The sequence below is a fragment of the Pezoporus flaviventris genome, unplaced genomic scaffold (assembly GCF_033815535.1).
Source record: "Pezoporus flaviventris isolate CSIRO_AGI_PZ_B2104156 unplaced genomic scaffold, CSIRO_AGI_Pfla_v1 ptg000121l, whole genome shotgun sequence".
NCBI lineage: Eukaryota > Metazoa > Chordata > Aves > Psittaciformes > Psittacidae > Pezoporus > Pezoporus flaviventris.
Window position 1 is genome coordinate 1,395,770 of NW_026892669.1, and position 18,404 is coordinate 1,414,173.

An 18,404-nucleotide genomic window follows, 5' to 3' on the forward strand; every position below is an offset into this window, starting at 1 on the left:
AAAAGCCACTCTACCACATTAGTTTCCTATTACTGTTCCCCTACCCCTTCCAAACAAATCTGTATAGGGAGGAGAGCTGTTAAAACCTGCTGACATCACACATGCACAGAGGCAGACATAACTAGATACATGTTTATAACAAGACCTTAATGGTATATTGCGAAAGAACAAGAAAGTAAAAAATTCAAGTGAAGGGTAGTATTTTTGTTTAAAGGAAATGTTCTCATCCTTGCATGTATGCAACCTCAATGAACTGAAGTCTTTTAATTAGAAGCCAGCCTAAATCAAGTACCCAACTCTAGCAATTTTGAGTATTTTAATCCAAATTTTAGCTTCTTACTTTAGGTTCATTTTCATTTATCAGTGTATACCTACTAATATTTCTAATGAAAATGAGATATAAGTGTTGGCTATAAGCTAAAAACTGGTTCTAGACTATCATCCTCCACTGTTTTTTTGTGTGAGACACAGGAAAGAATATGAAGAGTGCAAACTGACATGGGCATAAATCTCTAACTCTTCATCTTTATTTACAAATAAGCCGCAGTGAGTTCAGAGTTAAATCAATTACTGTCAGGGTACAGTGATGCACAACTTCATTATTCAAATCTTCTTGTGGGGGCGATTATAATACAGAAAAGGCATCATTCTAACAAAAGAACATTGCTGTAACTGACACTGTGAGAGAGTACTCATGTTGTCCAACCTTGTGCCTCAACTCAGGTGCCCAGTTTTCCTAACACACTGGAGAGGATTCCTTCAGACTACAGTTTAGAGCAAATAACACTGCACACACCTCTCATCCACTGCCTGTACATGGAGATCACTTGAAGAACCCAGAAGATAAGATTCAAAAACTAACTTTTATGCCCTCTGACATTTTACAAACCTGATTTGGGAAGTGATTTGGGGAAGTTAACAAGGCTGGTTTCTGAGGCATTCTGGAGTTCAGCCAGGTAGTGCTGTTGTCCCAGTACACCTTCCTCGCTTTCAAATGGCCTTTTCTGAGACAGTCCCTGCTTCTGAAAGGTCAATTTCAAACCACCTTCCTGTTAAATAAATGCCAGGGTTAGAAGAGTCTATTCTGAAGCAGAAATGGCTACTTCATAATCAGTATTCTCACATAACAACAGTTACTCCAGAAGAATTGAGGAAGAATGAAAACATTGTATTAGATCTTAAAACAAGCCTGGCTTCTCCTCAATGTAAAAAACAAATCTGAACAGAAATTCCATGGAATTGCTTCTATGAATATAAATTTTAAATTACCTACTATTGTAACTGAAAAATCTAGACACTGAACAGCTGTCTACCTCAATAATCCAGTCTTAAAGAAATGCCAAACTCAATTACAAGAGGAAATTTTCATACATTTTTTTTATGTCCTATGAACAGGTCTCAAACTACAGGTAAGGAAAATGTTTGAAGCTTCTAGACTGCATGTAAAGTGGGAAATTTACATATAACCTTCTAAAAGGCCAGGCTTGCTGGATAGGACATGCTGAAATGTCTTTAAAAAAGCCAAACGGAAGAAATAACTTTTATTACTAACCAGACTTCTTAGAAACAGCATAAAATAGGCTGTCTGGAGAAGAATCAGAATGGCAAAACCTCAATTCAGAGAGAGAGAAATAGCAACAATTCCTTCCAGTGGCTTATGTAAATAAAAAAGGAAAAAAAAATCCCAACAAACAAACAAACAAAAAACCCCAATAAAAATCTCACCAAAACCCCCAAACCAAAAAACCACCACTACCTGCCAAAAAACCCCAAAGCAAACCCAAAACCCAAATCCTCAATGCCCAGAAGCAGCAGACCCAAATACCCACAAACAAGTGTGTGAAAGAAGTGAGAGTGAGAGCAGGCAGCCACTTGCAAGTAAAGCATGCCGCACACCACAATCGCAATCAGGTCCTAGAGCAATAAAAATAAACATACGTCATTGATTTTCACTGTAAACTCCTTTTCTCGTACATGCTTCTTCACCTTTGACATCTGTGGTGACTGATCGTATTCTTCTTTAACACCTGCAAAAGGGGGTGGTGGTACACTGGGATCACTGTAACATGCAGATGCACCTGGGCTATTCAGAAGCTTGGTTGTGTAGAAAGAGGCCACTGTATTGCTGTCATAGCTTCTTCTTGATGAAGGCCATTTACCTTTCAAAAGTGTTTGACAAATACTGTCAAGCCGATTAATCATAACTCGATCCTAAAAACCAGAGAAAATATTTTCATAAATAATGCTTAACAACACTGTACACATTACATTTATTATCTTCTAATTCTAAAAGGAAGGGAAACAACAACATTTTTAATCACTGGACTGACTTAAAAGATTTTATTTTCTAAATTCCTGGATTTGTACCAATTGCCTGTAAAAGTTTGTGAAAGTCACCTCTGTAGTTAAATTTCACCACCTGTAAACAAGTATGCCATCGTTCTCATCACTTACTGTTATCACCTTTTCAAAGTATACTTTAAAATTTCACTGATTTCACGAATTCCCATATGGAATCATATAGTTAAATTTTAACATAGAAGCAGTATTACACCAGTGCTTCAGCCAGCCTATTCTTTAATGTGACTTAGGATCTTGCCATGTAGCTGAAGGAGTCCTACTACTATTCAAAAAGTTTTTTAAATATTTAGCTTAACTGATTTCTTGCTGTTTATTTTCTTACTTTTTTCTTGATTACTCTAAACAATTCCTCTCACAGACTTAAGATCATCCAAATATCTGATCTTAAATTACCTCACCTTAAACATCCTTCCTTTACATTTTTGTTTCCTATGTGCACGTTCTCCCTTTTACACATGCAGCTGTACAACCAATGTACAAAATGCTTTGTCATAATTTTACTTTAATTTACCATGAGGAAAATTCTGTTTTTTTTTCCAAGATCTCCCTACACCTCAGTGGTATGGTTTTAACATATTTAATGGAATACTAACGTCACAGCCCACCTGCCCCTCCAACTTTGGTTTTCAAAGTAGTATAATAAACTTGCCTTTGGCCAGTAGGATGCAGCCATCATGTATCCACCTTGTAGGAGATAACTGGAATTTGGTGTCCCATTGTTCATCTGGAAACTGTCTTGCGTCTCATCTTGTGTTGTACTCAGAGAGGCTACACTCTCTTCATCATATGCTTTTATATGACCGGCTCCTTCTGCTAAATAAAAACATTATCATCATTTGATGTCATAAGGAAGTTAACACTCACTGTAAGAGGTTCAGGTGAACAAAACACAATGTTCAGAGAAAGTCCAAACACAAGTTAAACTGAATAACTGATCTGTTAGGTTTTTCAGGATAATTGCTGAGCCTTTCCTAGGCATGGAAATTCCACACATACTCCTGGCAATATTTCAAGAGCTAAACATGTTGAACATATAGCTATTTGAAAACAGAGTAACTTGATAGACAGTTCTTACTTATTTTAACATACTTCCTTTGTAAGCTAACATACACTAAAATGCAGAACTAAACTGAAAGGAAAGATATCTATCACCAGAAAATGGCAAATCAACTGGGATACCACTTTAAAAAAAACAGCCCTTTTCATTTTCTGGACGGAATGCTGGATGTTCCACATCTTGGACACATGTGCCTGTATCATGGAATTTTTTAAGTTTTAATGACAGAGGATTTCTTCTTAGTATCTTTCCAGTGTGTCCTCTGACTTGGTTATACTTATCATTATTTTACTTTTGCCTCTACCCAGATAACAATGCAAGTTTCACTATGACATAGGAAAACAATCAGGTGCTGCCTGAAAAGGTAAATACTACATTGTCACGAGTATGACTATTGAGGACAGTAGCTATGCATTGAGTCACCTGAAAGACTCATCCCTTAAAAGATATTTCAAGTGTGAGAAGTATGCCAAGTATCCATGGTCACTGTACCAGATCTGAAATAAAACCTGGGCTTAAAATTAAAATGCAGATGAAGTTAAGAGAATTTTTCAGCATTTATCAAACTTCAACACCAATTTACAGGAAAATAGCCACAAGAAAGGCTAACTGATTTATGAGACTCTGCAATCTGAGGATGACGCAATTACTTGCCTGAACAGACTGACCTGGCAGAAAACAAACCTAATATTTGGACTTATAGCATATGTTAGAGTATCCACCACCGAGATCTAAACATTTATGTTGTATAAGCATCCCTTTTCTCTCACTGTTTTAATGTTTGCATACAACTGTTTCTTCTGAAAACATTGTTCCACTGCTACAGGCAGCGGCATCTTAATCATTTTGTTTCAGTGGCATTTTACTTGCCCAGTAATCATTTTCTCAGTAAACTAACCCTATAGTTTCCATTTGTCATTTCCACAGACAAGAGAATGCATCTGATTAACACAGTGCCTTTTCCCTAAGATACTGGGGGAGGGGGGGAAGTTATTCATTTATGTTGTAACTTAACTGCTTAACTTTATCCTCTTCCTTTTTGCATTACTATTTGTTATCACAGTAGAGAGATCTTTCCACATTCTGAGTTTCAAGGGGGCAAGAAAACACTTCATAGTATTAAAATAAGGAATGTATTAAATGATTGGTTGCTTTATTAAAAATTTTAAATCACTTCACTGAACAGAGGTTTCTGCTTCTACTTTAAAACTTTCACACTATTATCTGGTCCTATGCTCTATGGTCACCTCAGTCTTTTCTAACCAGGTACGTATTTTTAAGCGTTTGAAAACATTCAGTGGAAGTACACTGCTTGCCACTTCCAGTTTAGAAGAGAAAGCAGCTCACATTACTCCATAGCTTGGCCAGAAGGAAGTTTACAGATTACATGAAAGCACAATGAGCAAGCTACAAAAACAAGTGAGCAAGAGTAGAAAAAACAAAGAGGGAAAACCAAAAGAATCTCTATATTGAAGAAGAAAAAGAAATGGTAGTAGGGAATACACACAGAATATACATTTCCAGAAAACATAAGCTGCTCAACTCTCCTCCCACATGTGAGCCACATGCATGGTAAGCTTGCTTAGGGCATCAACCAACAAATCCTAAATACTTCATCCAAGGCACTGATACGAAGCAAAAAAAAAAGCTGTATCCCTTAAATTCTTCCAATTCACTTGAAAAATCAAGCAAAAATGTTTATTTAAGTTTATTTTTGTGGGATTTAATATCCTTTTTTAGACATTTTTCTAGTAAGAATAAACTTGTTCAGTTTAAGAGTTATACTGCAGACTACACACATACCACGTTTCTGTGTCTCCTCTTCATCACTATCACTCTCTTCAGATGACGATGATGAAGATGATGATGATGAGGAACAAGATGATGAGGAACAAGATGATGAGGAACAAGATGATGATGATGAAGAGCTAGAGCCTGATTGAGAGTGTGAACAAGATGAGGAAGATGAAGAGGATGAAGATGATGACCTAGAAGAACGGGATGATTTATCTGAGTCAGAGTCTGAATCAGAGCTAGAGTCAGATCCCCTTTTGCTGACTCTCTGTGTTTTGGAAGCTGGGTTTGGAGTTAGAGGCTCTGTTCTTGCTGCCACCATGCGCCTGTCTGTTTCAGTCTTCACACTAGGTTTGTGATCTGTATTTTGTATTGGCATGCCGTTTTCTGGACTCAAAGGTTCAGATTTCATTATTGTCTGTGTCTCCTCTGTAGACATAGATTCGTCTTCAGAAGACTGAGGGTCTTCTTTCAGATTTTCATGTTTAGCTTTTGTGTCCTCAAAAGCATTCGCTTTAGCATCTGACAATCTTGACTGAGGTGTAAGAGGAGAAGCAGATAATGCCATCTGGTACTGATGCAAGAGTGGAGTAGAAGTCTTTGAGAGTGCCACTTTATTTTGATTATAGTTCCTCTGGGCAGACATAAATGAAAGTTCAGGATCACAGAGAATATGATAATCTGTCCTGCTAACTCCATGCTTAGCAGCTCCAATAAGTAAATCCCTGTCATGAGTTCCACATTCCCACCAGACAGGTAAGTCTGGGTTTGGCTGGCACAGTTTTAGTCGTTCAAACAACTGTGGGTGTCTAAGGGCCTGTTCCCGCACTTTCCTTAGGAGTTCAATGCGATACAAAGTCCGAGAAGCACGCTCTTCTGTGATTGGTTGGATAAAGATTTTTGGGTCTACGAGTTCTGTATTAAAATAAAACAAATATGAGAATCTGGCAGAAATAACCACCACAAATGAGTTCTACAAGGAGTTGGCTTTAATTGGTTAATACACATCTCCCCATTATAAGATTTCCATTTTACACTTAACACACTTCCTTATTTCCTCCTCCCCCTTTTTAATATTGGAACACGTGAAAGAAAAACCTTCTGAAGATAAGCCCTAGCAACAGAAACTAAAGATAAAACTAAAAGTAAAAATATATACATCTACCTTCTTTTGAGGGGAGACGACAGACTCTCCGGCACATTGACATAAATGCAGACAAGTATTTCTCTAAGCTCACATCCGTTTTCTTATGTAGTCTAGCCATTGCTCTAAATTTGGTCCAATCAAATTGCCCCCTTTCTGGATCAAATACGACACCAAATGTGGAGACAACTCTGTAGAAGTCAGCTTCTTCTCTTCTAGTCCATCTTGATCATCAAGAAAAAAAAAGTAAAATTTGAAAGTTCTGTCATTTTCTTAACAGTTGCTAGCTGTGTGAAATAGTAATTTGCTATTTTTAATAAAAGGATGTATTAAAAATGTGTATTTGCATGCTGCACATACCTTTGCTGCTTTTCAATCTTAGCAGCCATCTTTGGGTTTAGACCAACTTCATCATATGGAGGCTGCATCATACTATGTTGTACTGGGAATGCTGGCTGGATCTGCTGGGCCTGCCTATTTTTACTTGTTCGCTGATAAGCTGTTATCAGGCGGCGAAGACGTGTTGTTAAGGCAGACTGAGTGGGCCAACAGATTTTGTCTCCTTCCATCATTTGTCCATCTATATTAAAACAAAGACACAGGAAAAAATAATTGTTGCTAGTGCCTATGGTCCTATGCTATCTAAACACAGTTTAGCTTAAAGTCAGGAGAATTAAACAATTCAAAATAGATTGAATTAGCTCAGATTTGAAGTTTTATGTATTTACCTCCATCTGCTATTACTAAATCACCTGGGGATGAAACATCATCCTGTAGGAAAACAGAAGTGAAGCAAAACTTAAAACGTAGCCCTCTGCAGAGATATAGGTTAAACTTACATCTTATAGTCAATTTATGAATATGTCAAAGAACAACAGTAAGAGATATTTTGGACAAATGGCTAACAATGCAAATAAAATAATTATACAGCAATTCCCTCCCATGTAACCTGCCCACAAAACTGTGGAAACACATGGAATAAGTTTTACAAATTTAGATAAATATAGAAAAGCTAATAATTTTCTCAATTAAAAGGTAGAAGTATTATATTCAGAGTGTTAAAAGGAGCTATTAATAGGTGCCTACTATACCTCTATGTCATCTTTAAACATTGCTGGTGCTGGTTTATATTCTGGATCTTCTACATCCCTGTTAGAATTTTAACACAAAGGAACCCATCTTAGTAATATTTTATAAGTCCTCAAACTCTCTTCAATTAAACAAGACTTATTTAAATTTAGTTAGATGGACTGTATTTCATTTTCTATTTGAAACAAGGAAAGTATTTCATGGCAGCTGTGGCTTGAATCTTGCCTGGAGGCTGCCCCCCCCCCCCCCCCTTCACAATTTCATTCAAAGATGTTCTTTATGACCACAACTACTAACCTCACTGATGAAGCAATGAAGAAAAGCAGTTCTCCCCTTCAGCAATTATCAGCAATACTCAGATTGATCTACTGGGGTCACTGGCTAGCTACACAAGACTAATACACCAAGCTGACTGACCTAAAAATCAAGTTAAATAGGTTTGTAGTACTCTGTGCCTTTGAAGGCTTTTGTATTTCAGTGTCTAAGTAATACTTCTGATACAGCAACACAAGGTAGAGTCCTTGTTAACAACTAGTTGCTGTATTTAAGTATGAAATCCCAGACTTCAATGGTTCTGTTACACTGTTCCTAACTCTCTTCTGTGGGAGCAAAAATCAAACTAGAATTCCTCATAACAATAGCATCAAACTTGTATAAAAGTAGTTAAGAAGAGAATAATGTTCAACACACAAATTCAGTCTTGTTAACTTTAAGGCCCTGAAATATTCATGCCCAATTGAAGTGCTCATACCCATCAATATAATCATTTGCTCTCTGTTCAGCAGCAACTGCTTTTTCATCTGGCTTGCCAACCCTTTCCAAGAAGCACAGCGCTGGGTCTGCTCTGATAGTGTTGTATTTTTCATAACCTATAAAAGAAAAAAGAAAAAGTGGCAAAAATTCAACTTTCAGAGTAAGCTATAAAAAAAAAAATGAGTGTAGAGTGTTTAGATTGAGGGGTGGGCAAGTACATATGTAATCATCCACATTACTCACCATGTTTAAAAACTCCAATTAGAAGGGATTTATCTGCATCTGCATCCCACCACTCAGTAGGAACTTCAGACTGATCTGGCTCAGGGACCCAAACATCAATTTCACTAAGGAGAATCACCAACAGCATATCACCAATAATATTAAGAGGAAGAAATAAAACTTTATTTTCCTCTTTGTACATTTCTATTTCATGTGGGATTTTTAAACTTCTCTAAGCACACATACACAGTAAGACCCTAAAAATAGCACCACAAAGCATCCAGACAGCTTGATATTTTGTATTTGACAGAGACCAGTAACAGAAAGAATATGAAAGCAGAACCAGTATACAATATTCTTCCCCTCTCAGTAAACTCCAGCAACTCCTGTAGTTTGTGCTTGCAAAACTTTGCAAACCAAAGATTATCTGCTTTTGTGTTTAACAGCACAAGATGGACCATTTTTCCATGAATGTTTGTAACACCTTTCTGAATCAAATTAAAACCTTCTATCCTCCACAAGCTCCTGTAGCAGTGAGGTCAAGAATTTCCAAATGGCAATACTTCCATTAAAAAAAAAATAATAAAAAAAAAATTAACAGAATATGCAGCATATAACCAAAAGTGTGCACGCAGGCAGGAAACCCCTGCTAATTAGAATGTAAAGTACAAAATTCTCTCTTTCAGTTTTTCAGTCTATTTGACTTAAATAATTTTAGTTTATATAACTAGACTCTCATAAATAGGAATCAGGACTTCCTCATGTCAATACAAAGTAAACAAAAGCATTTTTCTCACTGCCTAAGGCTACAAATATTTGGGTTTAACACTTCCTATTTAGGTCCAGGAAGATTCCTGAGTTTTCCTTTGATAGTTTACATTTAAATAAATAAGCAAAAAACCTCTGTATAGTTCACCTGGCATCAATTCCATTAAACACCTTTTGGAATTCATTACCAATGACTTCTTGTTTTAAGTAATACAGCATTCTTACTCGAAGTAAAACCCTAAACAAAGAAAAAAAGAAATACAAATATTAGCACTCTAAAAGCTTTCAATAGTTGTGGGTGGTTTTGTTTTGTGTTTTGTAAAATCACAAAGCTTTCAAAGTCACCTTCCTAAAATATACTTTCTCCAGTTGTAAGAGGAGATAACCAGGTCCTCTAACACCTTTTATTGTGATCACTTTTACAAACAGTTTCATTGCAAAAATTCTTTCAAGTCCTAGACAAAGACCTGGGCCAGCAGAACACTCCTCACTTGCTTCATAAAAATGCTGCTAAGAACAAACTATTTCCCTTTTCCTACTTAAAAGATTCCCTTCGAAAGAAGTGAATGGGCTGACATCTTTCACATCACCTTTTCATTCCTTCTGAGAATTTGATGCATGACCCCAATGGCTTCCACATGCTCTCTCTCAAATCTTTACTACAGCAGTATGAAGTTTTCAAGCAGAATGGGGGAAGTTTTGCTACACAAAATGATTTATCTAAAACAAGCTCATAGGTATGAATGAGCTTCCAAACAAGCTAGTAGGTCAGATTCCCAAAAGCCTAGAAAACAGGCCAGGTAAGCAGCATGTAAGATTGAGGGGTAATGACTTTTTTTTACTGATAGCACTTTATGTTTCTTTGCTAAGCGGTCCCAAACTTTTTAGTCCTTTGGCTGCTACAAGACTCCCCAAACATCCTAGCAAGATCTCTCTCTGTACAGACAGTTTCTTTAAAAATAACTATTTTAAATGTGAAATACTTGATTCGCCTCCTAATATACTGCAAACCTAACTATTCTAATCAGGATAACACCATTAAACTTGTTTCTTCATAGTGCTACAAGTATTTTCAAGACAATAAGCAATTAGAATAAAAAAAAGAATCTTTACACAGACATTGAAAGACATTCACACTTCAGCTACTGCTTACTTGTTGCAATGGTGTTTTATGTGCTTTTTGTATCCTTCATCTTGCAATAGATGTTCTGGATTGTATTTTCGAAGCCATTCTGCTTTGTGTATATCAAAAGTGGTAGCCTGGGCCTTCACTTTTTTTCCTTTTCTTCCTCTAGGCACAGGGGCTGATAAGCCTATATAATTTAAAATACTATACAGTAACAGCAACACGTAGGCATAGATCCCATGATACTTATAGTTCCTGTATCAATATTGGGACCTGCAGTGCAGAAAAAATACTAGCATCACAGCCTCTAGATATGAGGGGCTTTTTTTCTTTCATCTCTTAGAGCATTTCTGAAGTACATTTCACCAGCTAAGGACAAAGCAGGAGAGGGGAAAATGAGCATGCTCTCACCTACTCTGAAACACAATAGGTCCTTATGAACTGAAATGGAAATAAAGCTTACACAGAGCACACCAATCCATTTGGGCAAGCCATCAAATAGAAAGCAAAACAGAAATGAAAATTTTCCCATCAGTTGAATTGCATATCTGGAATAAATTTCATTTAATTCAAGTAGGATGCAGGGATAATTTTTAGCTGTTTTCATCCCAGTACCACAGGCATACTATATGAAGGTATTTAACTGCAGAAACACAGAAGGCCTTACCAAGGTGATTCTGTAACTCTCTTGTTTGCCCATCCTCTGTTGGGGTAATGAGATCCCATATAAAACTTTTTATTTTCTCATCCCCTCTGTAGTGAATGAGACAATAGGCTAATAGAGCTCGGCAGATTATCTCCACATCCTGTTCATTCAGCTGTCTCTTGAAGCGGCCATGTGACAAAATTTCTCTCCATCGACCCCACCTAGTCCAAAGTGAAACACAGATCAGCACTTTGAACTAGAATGCTTGGGTATCCTGTAATTTCCATTACAAAAGGGAATTTCTCTGTAAAACATTTAGCTTTCCACATTTTTCGTTCACCTTAAGCTACTGAGTGGAAATATGAAGTTAACATTTGCAACATAACTCCATCTATTTCATAGAATCATAGAAGAGTTAGAGTTGGAAAGGACCTTAAGATCATCTAATTCCAACCCCCTTCCATGGGCAGGGACACCTAACACTAAACCATGACACCCAAGGCTCTGCCCAACCTGGCCTTGAACACTGCCAGGGATGGAGCATTCACAACTTCCTTGGGCAACCCATTCCAGTGTCTCACCGCACTCAAAGTAAAGAACTTATTCCTTATATCTAACCTAAACTTCCTCTGTTGAAGTTTGAACCCATTACCCCTTGTCCTATCAGTACAGTTCCTAAATAAAGAGTCCATCTCCAGCATCCTTGTAGTCCCCCTTCAGATACTGGGTTTTAACCAGTTTAAAAAAAACCCACTAGTTTAAACAAAACTTGTTGGCTTACAAAAACATGGATGATTGTTTTAGGCTTCTAAGACTGCAAACTGATGGGAACTCACACTGATAAGCAAACGCAAGGTAGGTGAGAGAAAACCTAAGATTTCACTTCCAAATCAACATGTTCAATTTAAGCATACTAGCTGGTTAGATTTTCAGTTCCTAATTGCACCTCATGGAAGATGTTCTGCAATTATGAATATCAAGTCACCTACCAAGCCTTTATTTCAGATATTTGTTCACAGTTCTGACCCTGCCTGCATAACTTACTGTAATGATTTTTAGAGAGACTACTCTAGTGACATTTTAAATGTCAATCTCCTTTGAAGAAGTTTTCACCTCCCTTCTTTCATGTTTCTTTTATTGCAAACTGTCATAAAGATTTATACAGGATGCATGATAAATTCACATAAATTCATATTCTAAATAAATGCTATATATACACACACCAGGTTATTGCCACTATAGCTAAAAGTTAGTCCATAAATACAATTTAGTACATTTAAAACAGTATTTTTTAAAAACTTCCTAGAATGAAGAAGGATGTATACAATACCCGTAGACCAGCAAGTTTTTTTCCACTCGAAAGCACTCTGTTCTACCGTAACCATTGGAACGGTCACAAGGCCTACGGAGTTTCGGTTTTTCATCACCGTCGCTCTCCACCTCCGACAACTCAGCCAGCTCATCCTTTGTAGCACTGAAGGGCCGTGTTTGTTTCCTAATTCTTGGGGTATCAATAACCAGGCTGTTCTGCAAAATTTCAAACAAACTTTGACAAAAGAAAAGCTTACCAACTGTTTTGAAATAGATGGCTTCAATTCAGAAACAATTTCTATCTAATGTCAATAATAGGCATTCTGTAAAGAAATCACAGTAAACACCTCACCTGAGCTGAATATTTACACAGACCATGCTGCAGTCTGTGTAAAAAGGGGCACTGAAACCTTTTTAGAGCATGGAAACATCTTCAAGTATAGGACACAACTTTCAGTATTATAAAATTGATAGAATTATTAGTCAGCTATTCTGCAGATTCCAGCCCAGGATCTACAGACAAAAACAGAGGAATTGGAACATTTACATATTTTAAACCATTTCCAGGCCTTCAACAAAAACCAAAGACCCCCATGCTCTTTTGGGACAGCAGGTAGCTAGGAAATACTAAAGCTATCAGCAGGCTGATTACCTGTGGAGAGAGTGTTCTCACAGGAGAATGCATAATTGGTACATAAACTCTGAATAATCCTGAAAGATACAGCAAGGCCATGAGAGGCCCAAAGAAGCTTAAGCAAGAAAGATAAGAAGAAGCTGGAATTCACTGAGTTAATGAGAACTGTGGACTATTGGCAAGCTTTCGAGGTCAAGTTGTCACACCTGTGCTTAACCAATTATATGTTAGTCACTAAGGGTCTTCAAGACATGTATCCAATCATAATATGCCAAATCACTGTAAGTGCATGTAAGAAACAGTATATAAGGAGTTAAGGCTTTGTAATAAATTTGGCAATCGCTTGATCACACTGATTGTCTTCGCGTTGTCCGTGACTCCTGCATCAACAAGTGGCACCCGAACAGGGACCCTCCGATCGGTAACTCGACAAAGACGAGTTTGAAGGTCTGATGAAAAGGAGGGAGCGGAGAGTTGGCCGAAAGTCAGCGCTGCCCCGGCGCTGGGAAGTCAGACGTCTGCAAAACTTCGGCAATCTCGCCCTGATCAGGTGAGTGGCTGGGGAGGAGATGTGGCACTTGCTATCCAAAGAGGAACAGGCGGTGGTGAAGCTCCTCCAACACATTCTCTCTAAGAGAGGACTGCAATACGATAGTGCCGCCTTACAGAGGCTGTTAAAGTGGTCCCATGATCGCGAGGTTAGTAAAGGGACCAAAGATACACAGAAACACTCTACACTTTGGAAATTGGTGTTTGAGACTTTGAAAGAGATGAAATTGGAAAGTGTGGTGTACTACGTCTGTATTTGCCGCCACAGCTCCAGAAGGGGATGTCTCTCCTAACCCCCATCACAGAGCTGCGGCTATGACTTTTGCACCTCCTGTGGTACCTGGAACGGCGCCGAAAAAAATCAACGCCCCGAGCCAATGAAAGCAAGAGCCAGGTCCGCAGATGGCCACATACCGAACGAGAGACACCTGACAAGAAAGACATAGATGCGAACAACGGAGACCTTGAGTTCAACCCAGGATCAGACTCTGAGTCCCCTGAATCCGAGCCAGATTTATATCCTCTGCTTCCAGACTCTGACTCTTTGTCTCCCGGGTCAGTCTGCTCAGCTCATCAGCAACTACTCACTGGCCTTGGAGATGCTCAGCTGCAACAACTGATGAAAAAGCTTGAAGCCCTGGAGACTGGGATTGAGACATCTCCATCGGCACCTCCACCTTATCCTCTGCAAAACCCCTTCCTTAAAGAAGGCAACCAGGGGAGGGGGTGGGAGAGGTATGGGGGAGGCACAAATCCTGTGCACTGTTTGCACGGGTTAATCAAAGATGCAATTATTACAGGTGAAATTTTTGCAATGGGCCTCTCTGCATATCCTGTGTTTACTACACAGCAGGGAGGTAAAGAGTTGGAAGCTTTTGATCTCAGAATAGTTAAGGAGGCCTGACAAGCAGTGACCACATACGGGTTAAAATCCTCTTATACTCAAGCTGTATATGTTATGATTTTTTTTTTGCGATTGACAGGAGACTTTGACTCCCCTGCTATAATACATGGTCAGGCATTAGGTTCAGATTATATGACTAAAACTCCAGGTATTCTGGTCCAGCACAAGAATTTGGAAACCGGCATTTGGAAAGGTCCTGTGGAAGTAAAACTAACTGGTCAAGGTTATATGTGTGTAAATTACAGATTCCGGTTTGTGGTGGGTGCCACCTCGATGGGTGAAACCCTGGAAAGAGTCAGCATCACCCCAGGACACCCCCCTTATCAGTGATTGAATTAATTGAAATTTGAGCTCAGGACATCCATTTTATGGATGTTTTCAGTCCTTCTTAAAGTGAAGGGAGCAACCTTTTTTACATTAAAAAACCCCAAAACAAACAAACACCAAACCCCCCTCCAAAAAAAAAAAAACAAGAAAAACCACCACACCCCCCCTGAACCTCCAGGGAAGCAAGACCAGCGCGGGATACAGAAGTATTGTGTGATTTTCTGGTGGTGGGAAGGTCTCTTTTATGCTGTTATCAGGGGTATTGGGATTGTGACGGACCGTGGACTTGGGATCCCTTATACAACTCATTTGATACAGTCTCTCTGTGATACTCATGTACTAGAAGTTGGTAAATATAAGTATGTCCACGTTTCTATCGACCTTTGGAGACCTTTAAAAATATTGCTGGCCACTTCTTCCAACATAGGCTGGCCACCTGTGTCGGAATGAGTGTGCATTTTGGTCAGTATAAAAGCCCAAGCCTCATATGATGTGGGGGAGGCAGAGCCTCTGCAGGGATGCCCGCTAAGGATGAGCCTGCCACCTCGCACTGCAATGATGCTTCTCGGAGCTGGTTTGCTGTTAGTCTCCACAGGGTCCTTGTGCCACGTTCTGTACGTGGGACTGTAGTGGGAGTAATGATTGCCTGGATTTTGTGCTTCAAATATTGTAGTTCTGTGGCGTGTGCTTCTGGGATCCCATACGTGTGTGTATGTGTGTTGAGGGCAGACGGTGTTCTGTGTATTTTTTGTTGTTGGGTTCATGTAAAAGTTTTTAACGGGTAGCAGTTTAACATTTCGGGCAAGAAAGGGTTAATGCAAAAGTGAGGTTACCGGCAGGTATTTATGGTTGCTGCTGAAGCAGGCAGGCAGCTGTAGCTGCTGCCGAGCAGACAGGCTTTTATACCTGCTGCCAAGCAGGCTGGCGTTTGTAGCTGTGCAAAGCAGGGTGAGCGACTTTTGGAAAAAAAAAAAAAAAGCTGACCTCTGATTCAGCTCCCGGTGCTCCACTGGCGGAACGGCCAGGATGGACGCCAGAGCAGAGGAGTGAAGAGGAAAAAAAAAAAAAAAGAAAACCAAACCAAAACCCAACCTCTCAATCTATTGAGGCAGTTTGTAGAGACACCACAGACAAAGCCTAAAGAGCACCTGCAACACAGTGGGTGCATGGTAGGAGCCCTGCTTAGTATGTTTAAAGAAACCTGGGGTGAATCCAAGACTTGGAGGAATAGATGGATCGGTTGAAATAAGAACTGCTAACTAAAAAAGCGAGAGGGGTAGTGCAACCACAAGCTTTATGAGCCGTCACCTAAGCAGCATCAGGGTGGCAGAAAAACAAAAAAAAAAAAAAAAAAAAAAGAGGCAATGATGCAGCAAACTCCTTGACTGTTAACAATGTGCAGTTTAACCTGTCTGCTTCTCAAGAACTGATAAACTGGAGGAGGGGGTATATTTGTGTCCTCCTGCCTACAGGTCCATGGAGACTGCCTGCAAAGTTTGTCAAGCCTTGCCATGAGCTGGACAGACGACTGGAAAAACCTGATGCCTCAGCTACAGGAGCTGACCGTGAATACCCCAAGCAGAATGAGATAGGGGAAGAGAAAAATGAATGATTGCAAAACATCACTTGGGGGGAAATGAAAAGTAACAGCTTGAATATATGTGTGTTTGTAAAGTAGCTATTATTAGAGGCTGAGATTTTGTGTATAAAACCACCTGTATTTACTAGCCAGTTGCTAATGAACTTCACCTTGTATTGTATAGATTTGTCATTTGTAAAAGAGATGTTAGGGTATGGAAATTTGCAGTAGCTGCTAGAAAATGCTAAGGCAAAAACTGGAAAGATTCTAATACAATGGTAGTGTTATAAAGCAGGTGATGGAACAAATTAAGAGGGTGGGAGAATTCCACTGGTAAGAAATTTCTTTGGCTAGTCCCTCGCTGCCATCAACATCTTCAACATGCTGCTGCACCCTGTAATAGTTACTCTGCTAATGTAAATTTGTGTGTGCCTTGCTGTAGTAGTGACTTGTTACTGGATGAAGCAGGTGAAACTCTGCATTGACAACAAGGTGCAAGGACTGAGGATGACAAAATGCCTGCTACCACAATCAAGGGCAAGACTGGGTTGGCCTCTGTGTTTGCCACCAAGAAGAACCTTTAGCTCTGCTGTTGGCTGCAACCCAGCAGGCGTGGAGCGGTGGGGACACATGCCATGCCAGACCTTGATGTGAAGGATTGCCTCCCCTGTTACCAGAGAGCCATACAGGAGAAAAAAGGGGCAGGCCCAGCAGCCTGTAGTTGGCATATGTTGGAGATATGATCTAGCACAAATCCCCTGCTCAAGTAGGGTCACCCAAAACATATATAAAACAAAAAGGGGGAGATGTGGAGACAGTGCTCTCACAGGAGAATGCATAATTGGTACATAAACTCTGAATAATCCTGAAAGATACAGCAAGGCCATGAGAGGCCTGAAGAAGCTTAAGCAAGCAAGATAAGAAGAAGCTGGAATTCACTGACATAATGAGAACTGTGGACTGTTGGCAAGCTTTCGAGGTCAAGTTGTCACACCTGTGCTTAACCAATTATATGTTAGTCACTAAGGGTCTTCAAGACATGTATCCAATCATAATATGCCAAATCACTGTAAGTGCATGTAAGAAATAGTATATAAGGAGTTAAGGCTTTGTAATAAATTTGGCAATCGCTTGATCACATTGATCGTGTCTGTGTTGTCCGTGACTCCCGCGTCAACAATTACCCATGCACAAATTAACCAGCACAAGAAGTCTGACTTGTTGAAATAGTAATACAAAAAAGCACCAGAAATTCTACACCTGCTATTTCAGAATTCAACAGCAAACAAATACTTGAGAAAATATGCATTAGAAAGAGAAGTACTTACTCTACCACTGATAGCATCTATATCTATTTCTGCTTTTTTGGCCCATTTCTGCCAGAAGTTGGGATCATCTAGTGAAATATCAGTCCTGTTTCCAGATGCAACAAAACTAGCCTGTAATAAATAAAACTTAATCTTACCAACATCATACATCAAAAGTCAGTCGAGTTTGAATGCCTCAGTGCTGCGAAGACTGCATAAGGTTATTTCATCAAAAGTCTCCTCCCAAGCAGCTGTTAAGACTTCAGAAGCTACTTACAGTGCCAAAAGTCTCAAAAGTTCTCTTCCCCCTTAATTTTTTAAATCAGATCCATAATATATAAGAAAAATCTAATGAACTCTTATGCTCCATCAGGAGAGAACAACATTAAGCAGCAAGATTCTTCTAATTCTGAATCTAAATGAGTTGAATGGAAGAAAATAGGATCTTCTGAAGATACTTATCAGCATTTGGGGATTTCATCTCATGCAAAAGTACTCGCGTGAGGGAAATTTCAATGGAGTGTTTAAACTACTAACAATCAAAGCTTGAGAGCGTGGAACAAGCTTAATTTCAAGAAGGCATTTTAAAAACCCTAGTATACTGCTTTTGGGGAAAAAAGTAAAACCAAAAATTTTTACTTTTTTTGATAGTGATTGTTTTTAGAAGTCTGTTTGTTATATAAGACACAATAAGCAAAATATAAGATAAAATATAGAAATATAATTTATCTTAAATATATATATATAAAAATATATATTTATATTCTTGTAAGTTTTCCTTTTGCTTTGCCTTGGGGGGGGAAACTGTCACAACTGCATTCATCAAGTACCCA

General features: G+C 38.9%; 1 protein-coding gene across 2 annotated transcripts in view; it reads right to left on the reverse strand.

Annotated features, from left to right (window-relative positions):
* The window catches only part of LOC133282381 (chromodomain-helicase-DNA-binding protein 9-like), a 75,934-nt gene that overhangs the window by 11,298 nt on the left and 46,232 nt on the right, over positions 1 to 18,404 (reverse strand). Inside the window, exons 19-33 of one of the 2 annotated variants that reach the window (XM_061478403.1) lie at positions 17,593 to 17,703; positions 12,291 to 12,487; positions 10,982 to 11,181; positions 10,342 to 10,501; positions 9,337 to 9,426; positions 8,442 to 8,545; positions 8,197 to 8,314; positions 7,448 to 7,505; positions 7,085 to 7,127; positions 6,717 to 6,936; positions 6,378 to 6,580; positions 5,222 to 6,127; positions 3,011 to 3,174; positions 1,987 to 2,211; positions 890 to 1,049 (exon numbers count right to left, since the gene is read on the reverse strand). In XM_061478403.1, coding sequence (XP_061334387.1) covers positions 890 to 1,049; positions 1,987 to 2,211; positions 3,011 to 3,174; positions 5,222 to 6,127; positions 6,378 to 6,580; positions 6,717 to 6,936; positions 7,085 to 7,127; positions 7,448 to 7,505; positions 8,197 to 8,314; positions 8,442 to 8,545; positions 9,337 to 9,426; positions 10,342 to 10,501; positions 10,982 to 11,181; positions 12,291 to 12,487; positions 17,593 to 17,703 — 2,959 coding nt within the window. Of the gene's footprint in view, positions 1 to 889; positions 1,050 to 1,938; positions 2,212 to 3,010; positions 3,175 to 5,221; positions 6,128 to 6,377; positions 6,581 to 6,716; positions 6,937 to 7,084; positions 7,128 to 7,447; positions 7,506 to 8,196; positions 8,315 to 8,441; positions 8,546 to 9,336; positions 9,427 to 10,341; positions 10,502 to 10,981; positions 11,182 to 12,290; positions 12,488 to 17,592; positions 17,704 to 18,404 lie in introns of both variants that reach the window. The other variant, XM_061478402.1, reaches the window with a different exon arrangement.